Here is a 12,542-nt window from a genome sequence, read left to right on the forward strand (position 1 = left end):
ATTTTGGTGTTGGGGGTTCACCTCCCCCTCTAAGGCCTTGTTTGGCCTTTTTTGTGTTTCCTTTGTTAAGCTTTGGTTACTTTGGTGTATTGGCCTTCTCACCACTAAAATCCAGTGGATTTCCAGTGGTGAAGAAGAGGGTTTAAAGTCTTGCATAGGGGAGGGACACCCCTCTCCCCTCTGTGTCTCGTTTGTGCATGCTTTGGCCTCATAAGGGTAGCATATGTGCTTGGTTGTTTTTGGTTCTATTTCAGAGGTTTTTAGGTGTTGTTTGGTCATAATATGTCTCTGTTTTTTGTCAGATTAATGGCCTCTTCCATGCTTAATACACTTGCTTTGTATTCTCCTATTTTGTCTAAAAATGCACCTAGCCATTAAACCCTCATGCTTGCATATTTCTACCCAGCTTTGTGAAGCTTTTGGTCATTATTTATCATGATTGAGGTCTGTTAGGTGCTGACTTGGTCGTATTTGATATGTTTTGTATGGCCCCCTTTACATTCTAGCATGTTGGTATCGGGTGTGTGAGTCATTAGCATGTATTGGCTAGACTATTTCAGTGATTTGGAATCACTCATTAGGTCATTTCAGTCCATGTTTGATACTTACATGCTTGCATTTGTTCCCCTTTTAATGCCTTAAAGAGGTGTGGTCTTATGCTCCATGTTTGGGCTTTTGTACATGCCTATGTGTTTGTGGTCTTGGGTTGCCATATCAGTGGGCTTTGGAGGTCCATTTTGCATGCTAAAACTCTGTTTTATATTGAAAGATCCATGCCATGTTTGCTCGGGATAGGTGTTGAGTAATGCTCTCATTTGTAGTCTTAAATGCCATCTATGTTGCATCCATTCCCTAGCATGTATTGGTGTCATCTTTTGCATGCTTTTCGGAGTTTAATGTGAGTGTTTAAAGTCCAAATATATTACCCTTAAGTATGCCTAGAGTTGTTCCCTTTCATGTTCAAATGATAGGCCTTGGCGTGTGCATGCTTGCATGCATCATTGGTCCTATTTTGGGCCCTTTTGGCCACTATTTTGGGGCATGGCTAAGGCCTCCCATTCCAGTTTAAGACTACTTTTGTACCTAGTTGCATACTTGGCATGATGTATGTTGCATTACATTAGGAGCATGCTTGCATTATGTCTTGTTTGCATGTTCGCACCTTGTTTAGTTAAGTTGCATCACATAGTCTTGTTGTATACTTGATATGCCCACATTGCATTAGTCTAGCTTGCATGGTTAGCTAATGTCTTGTTGCATTTAATTAGCTCGCTTGCATGGCATTGCATGAGTTGCATTGTACATTGCATACATGCATTGCATTGCTTGGCTTGGGGTGTCAAACCAAGCATGAGGGGAGAGGTATGTTCGTACCAAGAGTGACGAAACATGTCTCAACCCTCGGTCACCGATGCCCTTGACCTCAATATGAAAGGGTGTTAGCATTCATTTGTGTGTTGCATGCATTTACATTAAGTTGCAAACTTGGCCTCTTAGGCCATCATGCATCGAAATGCACAATTGATGGCCCGAAGGTCGAGGGCCATGCTCCCTTAAGTCCATTGCATGATAGGGAGTGTGGCCATGCTCACATTTGCTTGAAAATTCCATGCCATACACTGTTTGCCCTCTGCTGTTGTCAACTGCAGGATTCTACAGGAAGAAATGGCCGGCCGGCCATCTACAGTGCCGACCGACAATCGGTGGCTGGCCGGTGGTACAACAGTTAGCCGATAAGCCCATCTCTATGGCCGGTGGTGCTTTGAATTGGCCGGTGATATTCCAGAGTGATCAGGAATCAGTTCAGAGGTGCCCCAAGAATTTTCACAGTCCTCAGAGGAGCAGGGCAGTGTTAACAGAGGCAACAATGCTATGGCAACGAGTTTCCGAGCGAGACGAGTCAAGCATGCATCATTCACGCATCCCGAGACGGGGCTGTGGCCACCTTCTTTCTGCATTTAATTTGTTAATTAATTAGAAATTCGGTAATAATTAATTTAGTATTATTTATCCGGACTGTAATATTTATTCGGACCCTCCGAGTGAGGGCAATTGTGTAATAAGTGTGCGTGAGTGTGTGTATGTCTCCCAACCCCACGTCTTTCTTCCCTTTTATTTACCAGCTTATGATGGTTAGATTAGGGCATGTTTCAATTAGCATACTCATGCTCGCATGTTTGCATCATTCATCAGTATTGCATGCATTGGGCTCGGCGCATCATGCTAATTGCATAAGTATTTCAAATCTAACTTGAATACGTGCATCAAATGGTTACATTTCACATGCCATCCTAGGATTAGCCGAGCCTATCCTAATTGCATTCTGTTTGCGTCGCATTAGGCACTTAACATGAACTAGGATCATGCATATGATTACTAACTAGTTCATTGTTTTGGCACGGAGTACTAGGTGAGCATTTATGCTTTAGCATCTCGCATGAGTGTGAATGTTAACATGAAAGCATGCTTACCATGAGGCTACTTGCTTATATGATATAACTGCTTGAGTGCCTGTGGATGGAGGTTGAATTACCTAAATTGGAATAATGCACTAAAACTGTGAGTTTTAAGCCCACTAGATAGTGGCAAAATCATCTTTTCTAAAGCCCACTTGAGGGTGGCAAAATCTGCATTTTAGCCTACTCGCGAGTAGCAAACCATTTTCAAAACAAACATGCAATGTTTCGTTCCAATTTAGGCGATTTGGTCTATACTTGTTTGCTGTGCGCATAACGTAGTAATTCTAGGCTAATAACCGGAATAAGAGCATATAATGTTTTCAAAACAAGATATCATGGTTAGTAGAGGCTGATCTTTGATCGGGCGAGCGGGGGTGCTCATAGCTGACCTTCCCCAATCGTACCCAAGTTCCCAAGCCGAGGCAACTTTGGTGATGACGGACACGTGGCCTTTGGCACCGAGTTAGGGTTTCCTAAATTCCCCCAAAATAAAATATTTAGGTGGCGACTCTGTATCTGGCAAAGCAGTCCATGTTTGACACTTCTTTTCTAAAAATCTGTTTTCTCAAAACGATTTGCCGGATTTGGACTCTTTGGTTCAGATTAAGAACCGTGACAATTCGAGTTCGAACTATAGCATGGGGCCTACGGGCGCGTCTACACTCAGTTTCACCCTTTTGTTTCTAATCTGTAATAAATGTTTAAGACTTGACTGTACAGTTATAGTTAGGGATTTGGTCCCTGACATAGATGTTTGTGGATATGTCGCATGTATATATGTTTTTTTTATCAACATGACTCATGCATAAAGTCTTTTTGCATTCAGAATGTCACAGGTCATTGGACATCTTTTATTTACTGTTTTGGCTTTCACCAGCCCCTTTATTCTGTATTACTGTCATTACTGTTAAGGAGGCCTTCGGTAATCACGGATTACTGGCCGGTTACAGTGCTAAACCCATAAGGACGGGTTTGGGTCGTGACAGTATATAATCTAAACCAATTAATCTACGTAAAGTATCAAAATTCACATGTCCTAATCTACCATGCCATAAATTCGACTCAAGAATATAAGCAAAAGATGTGTTATTCTTATTCATAGCAACTTTCGATACAACTGTCATTACATTCAACTTAAAGAGACCATCACTCATGTATACCTTTCCAACATACATACCACTCTTTGTTAATACAAATTTATCAGACTAAAAAACAAGCCTAAAACCATTTTTACTTAACAAAGAACCAGAAACTAAATTCTTTCGGATGTCAGGTACATGCAGTACGTTGTTAAGGGTTAGTTCTTTCCCTGATGTCATCTTCAAGATCACTTTCCCTTGTCCAGCCACAATAGAAGTAGAAGAATTTCCCATGAAAAGGTGTTCACCATTTGCAGCCTCATTGTAGGTAGTGAACATCTTCTTGTCTGCACATATGTGACGAGTTGCTCTAGTGTCAACCCATAACTCTTTAGGATTTCCAACCAAGTTAGCCTCAAACACCACAGCAGAGAGGTTGATGTCATTCACTCCGTCATAGATGTAATTTAATTCAGTTACATTGGCCTGATTGGTAGTCTTCTTGCTTGTACTTCCATGATCCTTCTTAGGGCGGCGGTAGTCAGAAGCTCGATGTCCAGTCTTCCCACAGTTGTAGCATTTTCCTTTGAACTTCTTGTTGCTATCACCTTGTTTAGGACCATCTCCAGTAAACTTTCTCTTTTTGTTATGTGGTTTATGAACTTCTTCAACCACATTAGCCATGGACTCAATGGGATTTTTCCCATTCCTCTTTTCAGCCTTACAGTTATCTTCCTCAATTCTTAGTCCTACAATAAGTTCATCCATGGTCATCTCTTTGCGTTTATGTTTTAAATAATTTTTGAAATCTTTCCAAGTCGGTAGTAACTTTTCCACTAAAGCAGCGACTTGAAAAGACTCGCTCAGAGACATACCCTCAGAATAAATATCATGTAAAATTAATTGAAAACTTTGAACTTGAGAAATTACCTTTTGGGAGTCTACCATAACGAAGTCTAGAAATTTATCGACAACAAATTTCTTCGTGCTGGCATCCTCTGTCTTGTATTTCTTCTCCAAATAATCCCACAATTCTTTTGCTGACTTCAAAGGACTGTAAACATTATACAGCATGTTGTCAAGGCCATTGAGGATGTAGTTTCTGCACAGAAAATATAAATGTTTTCAAGCATCTACAGCGCCAACAACTTGCCGATCACTTTTACCCTCTTTAAGTGTTGTAGCCTCTTCATGGAGAAACCGGGCCAAATTAAGAGTTGTAAGATAGAACAGCATCTTCTACTGCCATCTCTTAAACTCATTACCGTTAAATTTTTTCGATTTTTCTCCATGATTTATTGGTACATGAACATGGTTTTAGATAAGGACCGGTGTTGGTGTAACAATCGGAGTACCACTTCCAGTTGCAGTTTCAGTAGCAGTAGCCATAATCTTTGATTACAAAAAACAGAAAAATTAAAACACAAATTAATTTTCTAGTTACTAAAATCAGAAAATAAATTATTACACAAAATAATTTTATTTTCCTTGTTACTAAAACTAAAAAAATAAAATACCACAATAATTTTCTGTAACACAAATTAATATCTGCAATTATTATTAACACCGGTTTATTACTACTAGTTGTTAAAGAAAAGAGACAGTATATTACTATTATCTGTCAAATAGCATAAACCACTATTTGTTTTTCCAACCAGAATATGTCTTTATGAAATTACAGAAAATTAAATACAATGAAGATACCAAAAATGAATCTGTCTTAAGATTGTTGGACAATCTTCACTGTATTTAAATAGATTAAATTCTATTGTGTACTAAACAACAACAAGAATATAAAGAAATAAAGGAAATGAGAGAATTTGTTTGATTACAAAAATCAAACTAGAAATAAATAAATAAATAAAAATAGATTTTGTTTTGTTACAATTGCAGTACAAAAACAAAATTAAAATATGATTTAATATATTTATTTATTTATTTCTAGTTTGATTTTTGTAATCAAACAAATTCTCTCATTTTCTTTATTTCTTTATATTCTTGTTGTTGTTTAGTACACAACAGAATTTAATCTATTTAAATACAGTGAAGATTGTCCAACATATTTTGTCAAAAAGCCACTGTTGTGTAATTTCTTCTAATTTAAACATCATTTATGTTTAATTGCATTGACTTCCAAAAACCACCCATAAAGCTATCATTCAACTTCTCATTAAAAAATGAAGAAGCTATTATTCAACCATGGTCCATAAATCAAAGTAGGTTCACATGCACAAGTTCTGCGTTCGGTCAATATTAGTTCCCTTGCAATTCTTTCCCCTGCAATTTTCAATCAGAAATTTAGAGGAAACCAACTATAGCACACTGTACTTTTTGTTATAATGGAATTATATTTGACTCTTTAATTATCTTGATTGAAAATCTTTTTAGTCAATATTTGAGCCTTAGTTGAGGTGTTACCAAAGTGGTTGGGTAAGATTGGATCAAAAACTCCAAATTCGAATAGTTGTTATTGAGTAATCTTCACTCTTTTATCATTTTCTCTCTCCATACTTTGAATCTTGATGTTAGGCTAGAACCATTGTTAAATTTAATTCCAGCGCTTCAATTGGACACAAGAACGATCCTAAATGGTGTTAACCCACAGTGGATATGTGTGTGTGTAAATTAAATGACTAAATAAAATAGACAACAAAATGAAAATAAATAATCCAGAAAATAATTTAATAAATTAAATTTTGAATTAAATGCTTATAGAAAATATAAGTCGAGGCTTGTGTTGGACACAATTTCCTTAAAGTAGATTTCGTCCTCGCTCTGGTACTTCAAGATTTAACAGCGTCTACTTCCCTGGATGCAACGACTAACACTTGAGTTACAATACTACAAACTCAAGTCTGGCGAACCAAAACTCTGCTGTGATTCTCTTTTTTTTCTCCCTAAATTTAAATGCAGAACAGATGCAGAAACATGAGGACGAAAAGAGGAAGAAGAAGGAAGAAAATTCGATCATTGAACATTGCTAGAAGGCAGGCTATTTATAGGAAACCTGGTAGCTTTTTAGAACAGGTACCAATAGGAAAAAAAACCCATTCAGAACAGGAACAAATCTGTTCAAAATAAAAACAGATCTATTTGGGTGGAATAAACCATGTTCGAGAGGACTTTAACAAGTATGAACCAGTTCGGGATCTATTTGGGTGAAGAAAAAAAACTGGATCAATTTGTTTAAAATTTTGAAACCAAAATTAAAAAATAAATAAATAAAATATAATTGTTTTTAGCCCAAAAAAGATAAGTATTAGGTCGGACAAACCCAACCCAACCTCATACCATGCACCCAAGTCGTGTGATTTTTGTTTTGGGTCCAATAGGTCTAGTCCACTTTACCCATAACCTCACCATTCCACAATCTTGGGTACCCCTTAGGGCCCATCCCTAGTATCCCAAGCTTGAGTTTATATATCCATATAAATTCTTAAGTATTTCCAATGTGGGACAAGCACATTTTACAAATGTATAGAAAACCCACCTAAAGCCATATCCACGAACCCGAAAATGCGCGTTGAATTCTCATTCATTCGGAAATGATTTTGAGTAACCAAATACACGATGTTATTCACTACGCGACATTAAACATGAACCCAATTAGTAACGTTAAAAATAATGCTAGGGTCCCATCTTAATTAATGTTCAAAGTTAGCCAAAAATAAGGTTTTTCTAAAGCCACTTTCCAACAATCCCCCACATGAATGGAATTCACGATGACGGACATGCAACAAAATGCAGACAAAGAAAGAGTACATTAAGAAGATACACCACGTCAAGATAGGTAACTTTTGGCTTTGAGCCTTCTCTAGTGAAAGCCTATCGGACTTACTGGCTAACCAGTGGACGCGATGCTCTGAACTGTTTAGCTGTTAGCGTAAGCCAATACAATAAACTACACATAGTGCATCCGCAGACGTAGTTTGGTTCTTACGGTTGCGTTCATTTTGGCCCTGAACAACACGGGGTAATTCATGAGTGCTCTAGAGAATTTAGCTTTCTCAATTCTCACAAAACTGGCCCAGTTCACACTCATATAGGTGACTTCTTATTAAGAGTATCCTGCTATACCCCACTTTGATGTCCAAGCTATAAGAATCATTAAAAGCAAAGCTTTTCCTACTAACGCTGCAGGTATCGCTCTTCTTATCATAGAAATGAATAGGAGTAAACCTCCTTAGTGATACGTGAAGTCATCTATAATTTGGTTATCCCTTGGAACCTAGATCTTGGGATCTCTAGTCAATTAGGTTGGGTTGCCATTATGGTGACTTTTAAGTAATGGGCTTTAATCTCATTCCCCTCGATAAATAGTACACTTGCTCTCTAGCTAGCCCTTTAGTCGATGGATCCGTAATATTCTCTTTTGACTTTACATATTCTATGGAAATTATTCCATGTGAGAGAAAATGCTTAACGGTATTATGTCTTCGACGAATGTGTCGAGACTTACCGTTATATATATGATTCTGAGCCCGTCCTATTACTGCTTCACTATCACAGTGAATGCATATAGTTGGCATAGGTTTAGGCAACATTGGAATGTCTTCTAAGAAATTACGAAGCCATTATGCTTCTTCTCCTATTTTATCTAATGCGATAAACTCAGATTCCATTGTTGACCTTGCTATGCATGTCTGCTTGGAAGATTTCCAATAGATTGCAGCACCTCCTAAGGTAAAGACGTATTCACTAGTGGATTTTGAGTCTTTAGTATTCGATATCCAATTTGCATCGTTGTACCCCTCGAATACTGTTGGATATTTGGTATAATGTAAGCCATAATTCTGGGTATGTCTTAGATACCTAAGTACCCTAATTATCGCTTTCGAATGATCGAACCTTGGATTACTTGTGTACTTACTCAATTTGTTTATAGCATAGGCTATATCTGGCCTAGTGCAATTCAGTAAGTACATCAAGCTTCCGATTATCTGAGAGTACTCTAATTGTGATATGTCTGCACCTGTATTTTTTGACAGATGAAGACTAATGCCAACAGGTGTTTTAGTAGGACGGTAGTCATGTTCTCCGGATTTCTCCAGAATCTTCTCAATATAGTGAGACTGAGATAAGCATATCCTTCAGATATTCTAGTAATTTTTATTCCTAGAATTACATCTGCTACTCCCAGATCTTTCATGTCAAACTTTTTGTTCAACATTTTCTTTACGGATTTAATCACGTCATTATTGCTTCCAATAATGAGTATGTCACCCACATAAAGACAAACTATGACATAGCCTTTGTCTGTGCTTTTAACATAGATGCATTTGTCACATTCGTTTATCTGAAAACTATCCGAAAGTATAGCGTGATCAAATTTTTCATGCCATTGTTTCGGTGCTTGTTTTAATCCATAAAGGGATTTGACAAATTTACAAACCTTTTTCTCTTGGCTAGGAACTTGAAACCCTCCCGGTTGTTCCATGTAGATTTCCTCATCTAACTTGCCATTGAAAAAAATTGTTTTAACATCCATTTGATGTATCTCCAGATTATACAACGTTGAAATCGCAATTAGCATGCGAATAGATATTATTTTTGTCACTGGTGAATAGGTGTCAAAATAATCAAGGCATTCCTTCTGCCTATATCCCTTAATAACAAGCCTAGCCTTGTATTTATCAATTGAACCATCTGCTTTCATTTTTCTCTTGAATATCCACTTATATCTAAGAGGTTTACAACTTGTTGGAAGATCCACCAATTCCTAAGTATGATTTTGTGAAATTGATTCAATTTCACTATTCACAACTTTTTTCCACAATGGAGCTTCAGGACTTGACATTGCTTCCTTGAAGTTTTGAGGCTTATTTTCTAACAGATATGTCAGAAAATTTGGACTAAATAATTTAGAGATTCTAGCCCTCTTGCTACGTCTAGGTTCATCTGCTTCATTATCATTGTGGTCTTCACTACTACCTATAGCAGTATCAAAAGTTCTTTTATTTGAACTTCTCTCTTTAGGTTCGAGAGTTTTAAACTCTTCAGTTTTCTTGCAAAGAAAAATGTGTTCAAAAAACGACGCATTCCTAGACTCAATAATAGTATTTACATGCATATCAGGATTTTCATATTTATGAACTAAGAATCTGTATGCACAACTATTATTTGCATAACCAATGAACACACAATCAACGGTTTTTGGTCCTATCTTAGCCGTTTTGGGACTAGGGACTGCCACTTTGGCCAAACACCTCCATACTTTGAGGTAATTTTTGGTAGGTCGTCGACATTTCCATAATTCATAAGGTGTCTAATTGATTTTCTTGTGGGGTACCCTGTTAAGGATAAAGTTAGCAGACAAAATCGCTTTCCCCCACAATTTCTAAGGTAACCCTGAACTAATCAACATGGCATTCATCATCTCTTTAAGAGTTCGATTCTTTCTCAACAACTCCATTTGACTAAGGAGAATAAGGTGCAGTGGTTTGGTGAATAATACCATGTTCAGAGTAAAATTTCTCAAATGGTGCATCATGCTCACCACATCTGTCACTCCTCACTATCTCAATAGTTTTGCCAAGTTGATTTTCAACCTCAAGTTTATATCGCTTAAAAGTTTTTAAGGCTTAATTTTTATTTCTCAACAAGTAAACATAGCAATATCAGGTGTAATCATCAATAAAAGTAACCAAGTACTTTTTACCTCCTTTAGTTTGAACAAATTTTAAATCACAGATATCTGTGTGAATTAAACTTAGAGGTTTAGTCCTTCTTTCTACTTTATTAAATAACACCTTAGTGAGTTTGGCCTTAATCTCACATTTATGATTAGGATCAAACTTTAAGTTTGGTAAACATTCTAAAGAAACAAGTCTACACAAATGATTAAAATTAACATGTCCTAATCTACCATGCCATAAAAAAGAAGAGTCAACAATATAAACAGAAGATGTGTTCTTATTTTTAATAACCAAATTTGGTACAACAGTTAATACATTGAGCTTAAACAACCCATCACTCATGTAACCTCGCCCTACATACATTCCACTCTTGGAGAGAACAACCTTGTCAGATTCAAAGACTAATTTAAACCCATTCTTGATTAACAATGACCCAAAAATCAAATTCTTGCGAATCTCCAGCACATGGAGTACATTGTTAAGAGTGAGTTCTTTCCCCAAGGTCATTTTAAGCACAATCTTTTCTTGTTTTTCTATAGTTGAAGTGGAGAAGTTTCCCATAAAAGTTGTTCCCCATTTTTCACCACTTTATAGGTTGTGAACATCTTCTTATCTGTACAAATATGGCGGGTTACTCCAGTATCCACCCACTACTCCTTGGGATTACCTACCAGATTTTCCTAAGAGACTATTGCAACAAGATTGATGTCTGCCACTCCATTGGAAAGATAAAAATCCTCAGTTGTGCTGGCTTGTGCTGGCTTTTTGCTTGAACTCCCTCTGTCCTTGCGAACGTGACAATCCTTAGCGCGATGTCCATCTTTGCTGCATACGAAACACTTGCCTTTGAACCTCTTATTGAACCCGCTGTTGATCTCTTTGTTGATCTTACTAATGGATCCTTGTTTGGGACCATTGCTATTATGCTTCAACTTTTTGTTGTTGAACTTCGACCCTTGTCCATGTTCCACAACATTTGTTTTAGCCTGCATGACATGGTTTCCTGACTTCTTGTCGGAACCATGGCTGTTCTCCTTAATTCTGAGCCACACTATTAGTTCCTCCAATTTCATCTCCTTGCACTTATGCTTTAGATAATTCTTGAATTCGTTCTAGGATGATGGCAATTTTTCAATAGTTGCCACTACTTGGAAAGATTCATTGAGAACCATCCCTTATGCATGTATGTCATGGAGAATTAATTAGAGATCTTGAACCTGGCTAATAATTGTCTTGGAATCTATCATTTTAAAATCTAGAAAACGGCCGACGACAAATTTCTTTGTACTGGCATCCTCGGCCTTATATATATGATCTAGAGATTCCCACAGTTCTTTTGCAGTGCTTTTGACACTATACACATTGTACACCGCATTGTCCAACCCATTGAGAATATAATTCTGACACAGAAAATCACTATGCTTCCATGCATTGATTGCCGCAACCACTTGCCGATCATTTTCTTCCTCGTTCAGTGCCGGTGCTTTTTCATGAGTGAAGCGAGCCAAATTCAATGTCGTAAGATAAAACATCATTTTTTCTTGCCATCTTTTAAAATCAATTCTATTAAAAATTTTTTGGCTTCTCCCCATGATTTACTGGTACTGTCGGAGTCATCACTAGTACAACATGTGTGGGGGTCGAAGTAATAACAGTCTCAATAATGTTAATAGTCATAATTCTAACAAAATAATAATACACCAATCACAAATTTATACAGAATAGAATTTACACTCAAAATATATAGAATAATATTTTGTAACAAAATTCTAATGATAAATAGTATATCACTACTGTATTATCAAAACAATTATTAAATCGTATATTACTACTATTTAAGAAATTAAACAGTATATGATTAATATATAATTTTTCGAAACAAAATATTCGTCTGTCTAACACACAAATTAAAAAGAAAAGAAAAGAAATCTACTTTAAGATTGTTAACCCACAATGGATGTGTATGTGTGTAAGTTAAACGGCTAAATAAAATAGACAACAAAATGAAAATAAATAATCCAGAAAATAATTTAATAACTTAAATTCTGAATTAAATGCTTACAAAAAATATAAGTCGAGACTTGTGTTGGACACAATTTCCGTAAAGTAGATTTCGCTCTCGTTTTGGTGCTTCAAGATTTAACGGCGTCTACTTCACAGGATGCAATGACTAACACTTGAGTTGCAGCATTACAAACTCAAGTCTGGCGAACCAAAACCATGTTGTGATTCTCTCTTTTTTCTTCTTAAATTAAAATGCAGAACAGATGCAGAAAAAAAAAGGATAAAAAGATGAAGAAGAAAGAAGGAAATTCGATCATTGAACATTGCTGGAAGGTAGACTATTTATAAGAAACCTGGTGGCTTCT

General features: G+C 36.7%; 1 protein-coding gene across 1 annotated transcript; it reads right to left on the minus strand.

Annotated features, from left to right (window-relative positions):
- Positions 1-10,853: 10,853 nt before the first annotated feature.
- On the minus strand, positions 10,854-11,708 carry LOC145793519 (uncharacterized). The gene is made up of 2 exons (XM_082876365.1): positions 11,391-11,708; positions 10,854-11,285 (listed from the first exon to the last, which is right to left on the minus strand). Exons 1-2 carry the CDS (start codon positions 11,706-11,708, stop codon positions 10,854-10,856), a joined length of 750 nt encoding a protein of 249 aa, XP_082732491.1.
- Between the last annotated feature and the right edge of the window lie 834 nt (positions 11,709-12,542).

Source organism: Camellia sinensis, chromosome 6 (assembly GCF_055761805.1).
Source record: "Camellia sinensis isolate YWXY chromosome 6, ASM5576180v1, whole genome shotgun sequence".
Lineage (NCBI taxonomy): Eukaryota > Viridiplantae > Streptophyta > Magnoliopsida > Ericales > Theaceae > Camellia > Camellia sinensis.

Coding starts and splice junctions, on each gene's coding strand:
- LOC145793519 (XM_082876365.1), bottom strand. CDS start 11,708: ATGATGTTTTATCTTACGACATTGAATTTGGCTCGCTTCACTCATGAA. Junction 11,286..11,390: donor CCAAGACAATTATTAGCCAG/GTTCAAGATCTC, acceptor CCATCATCCTAG/AACGAATTCAAGAATTATCT.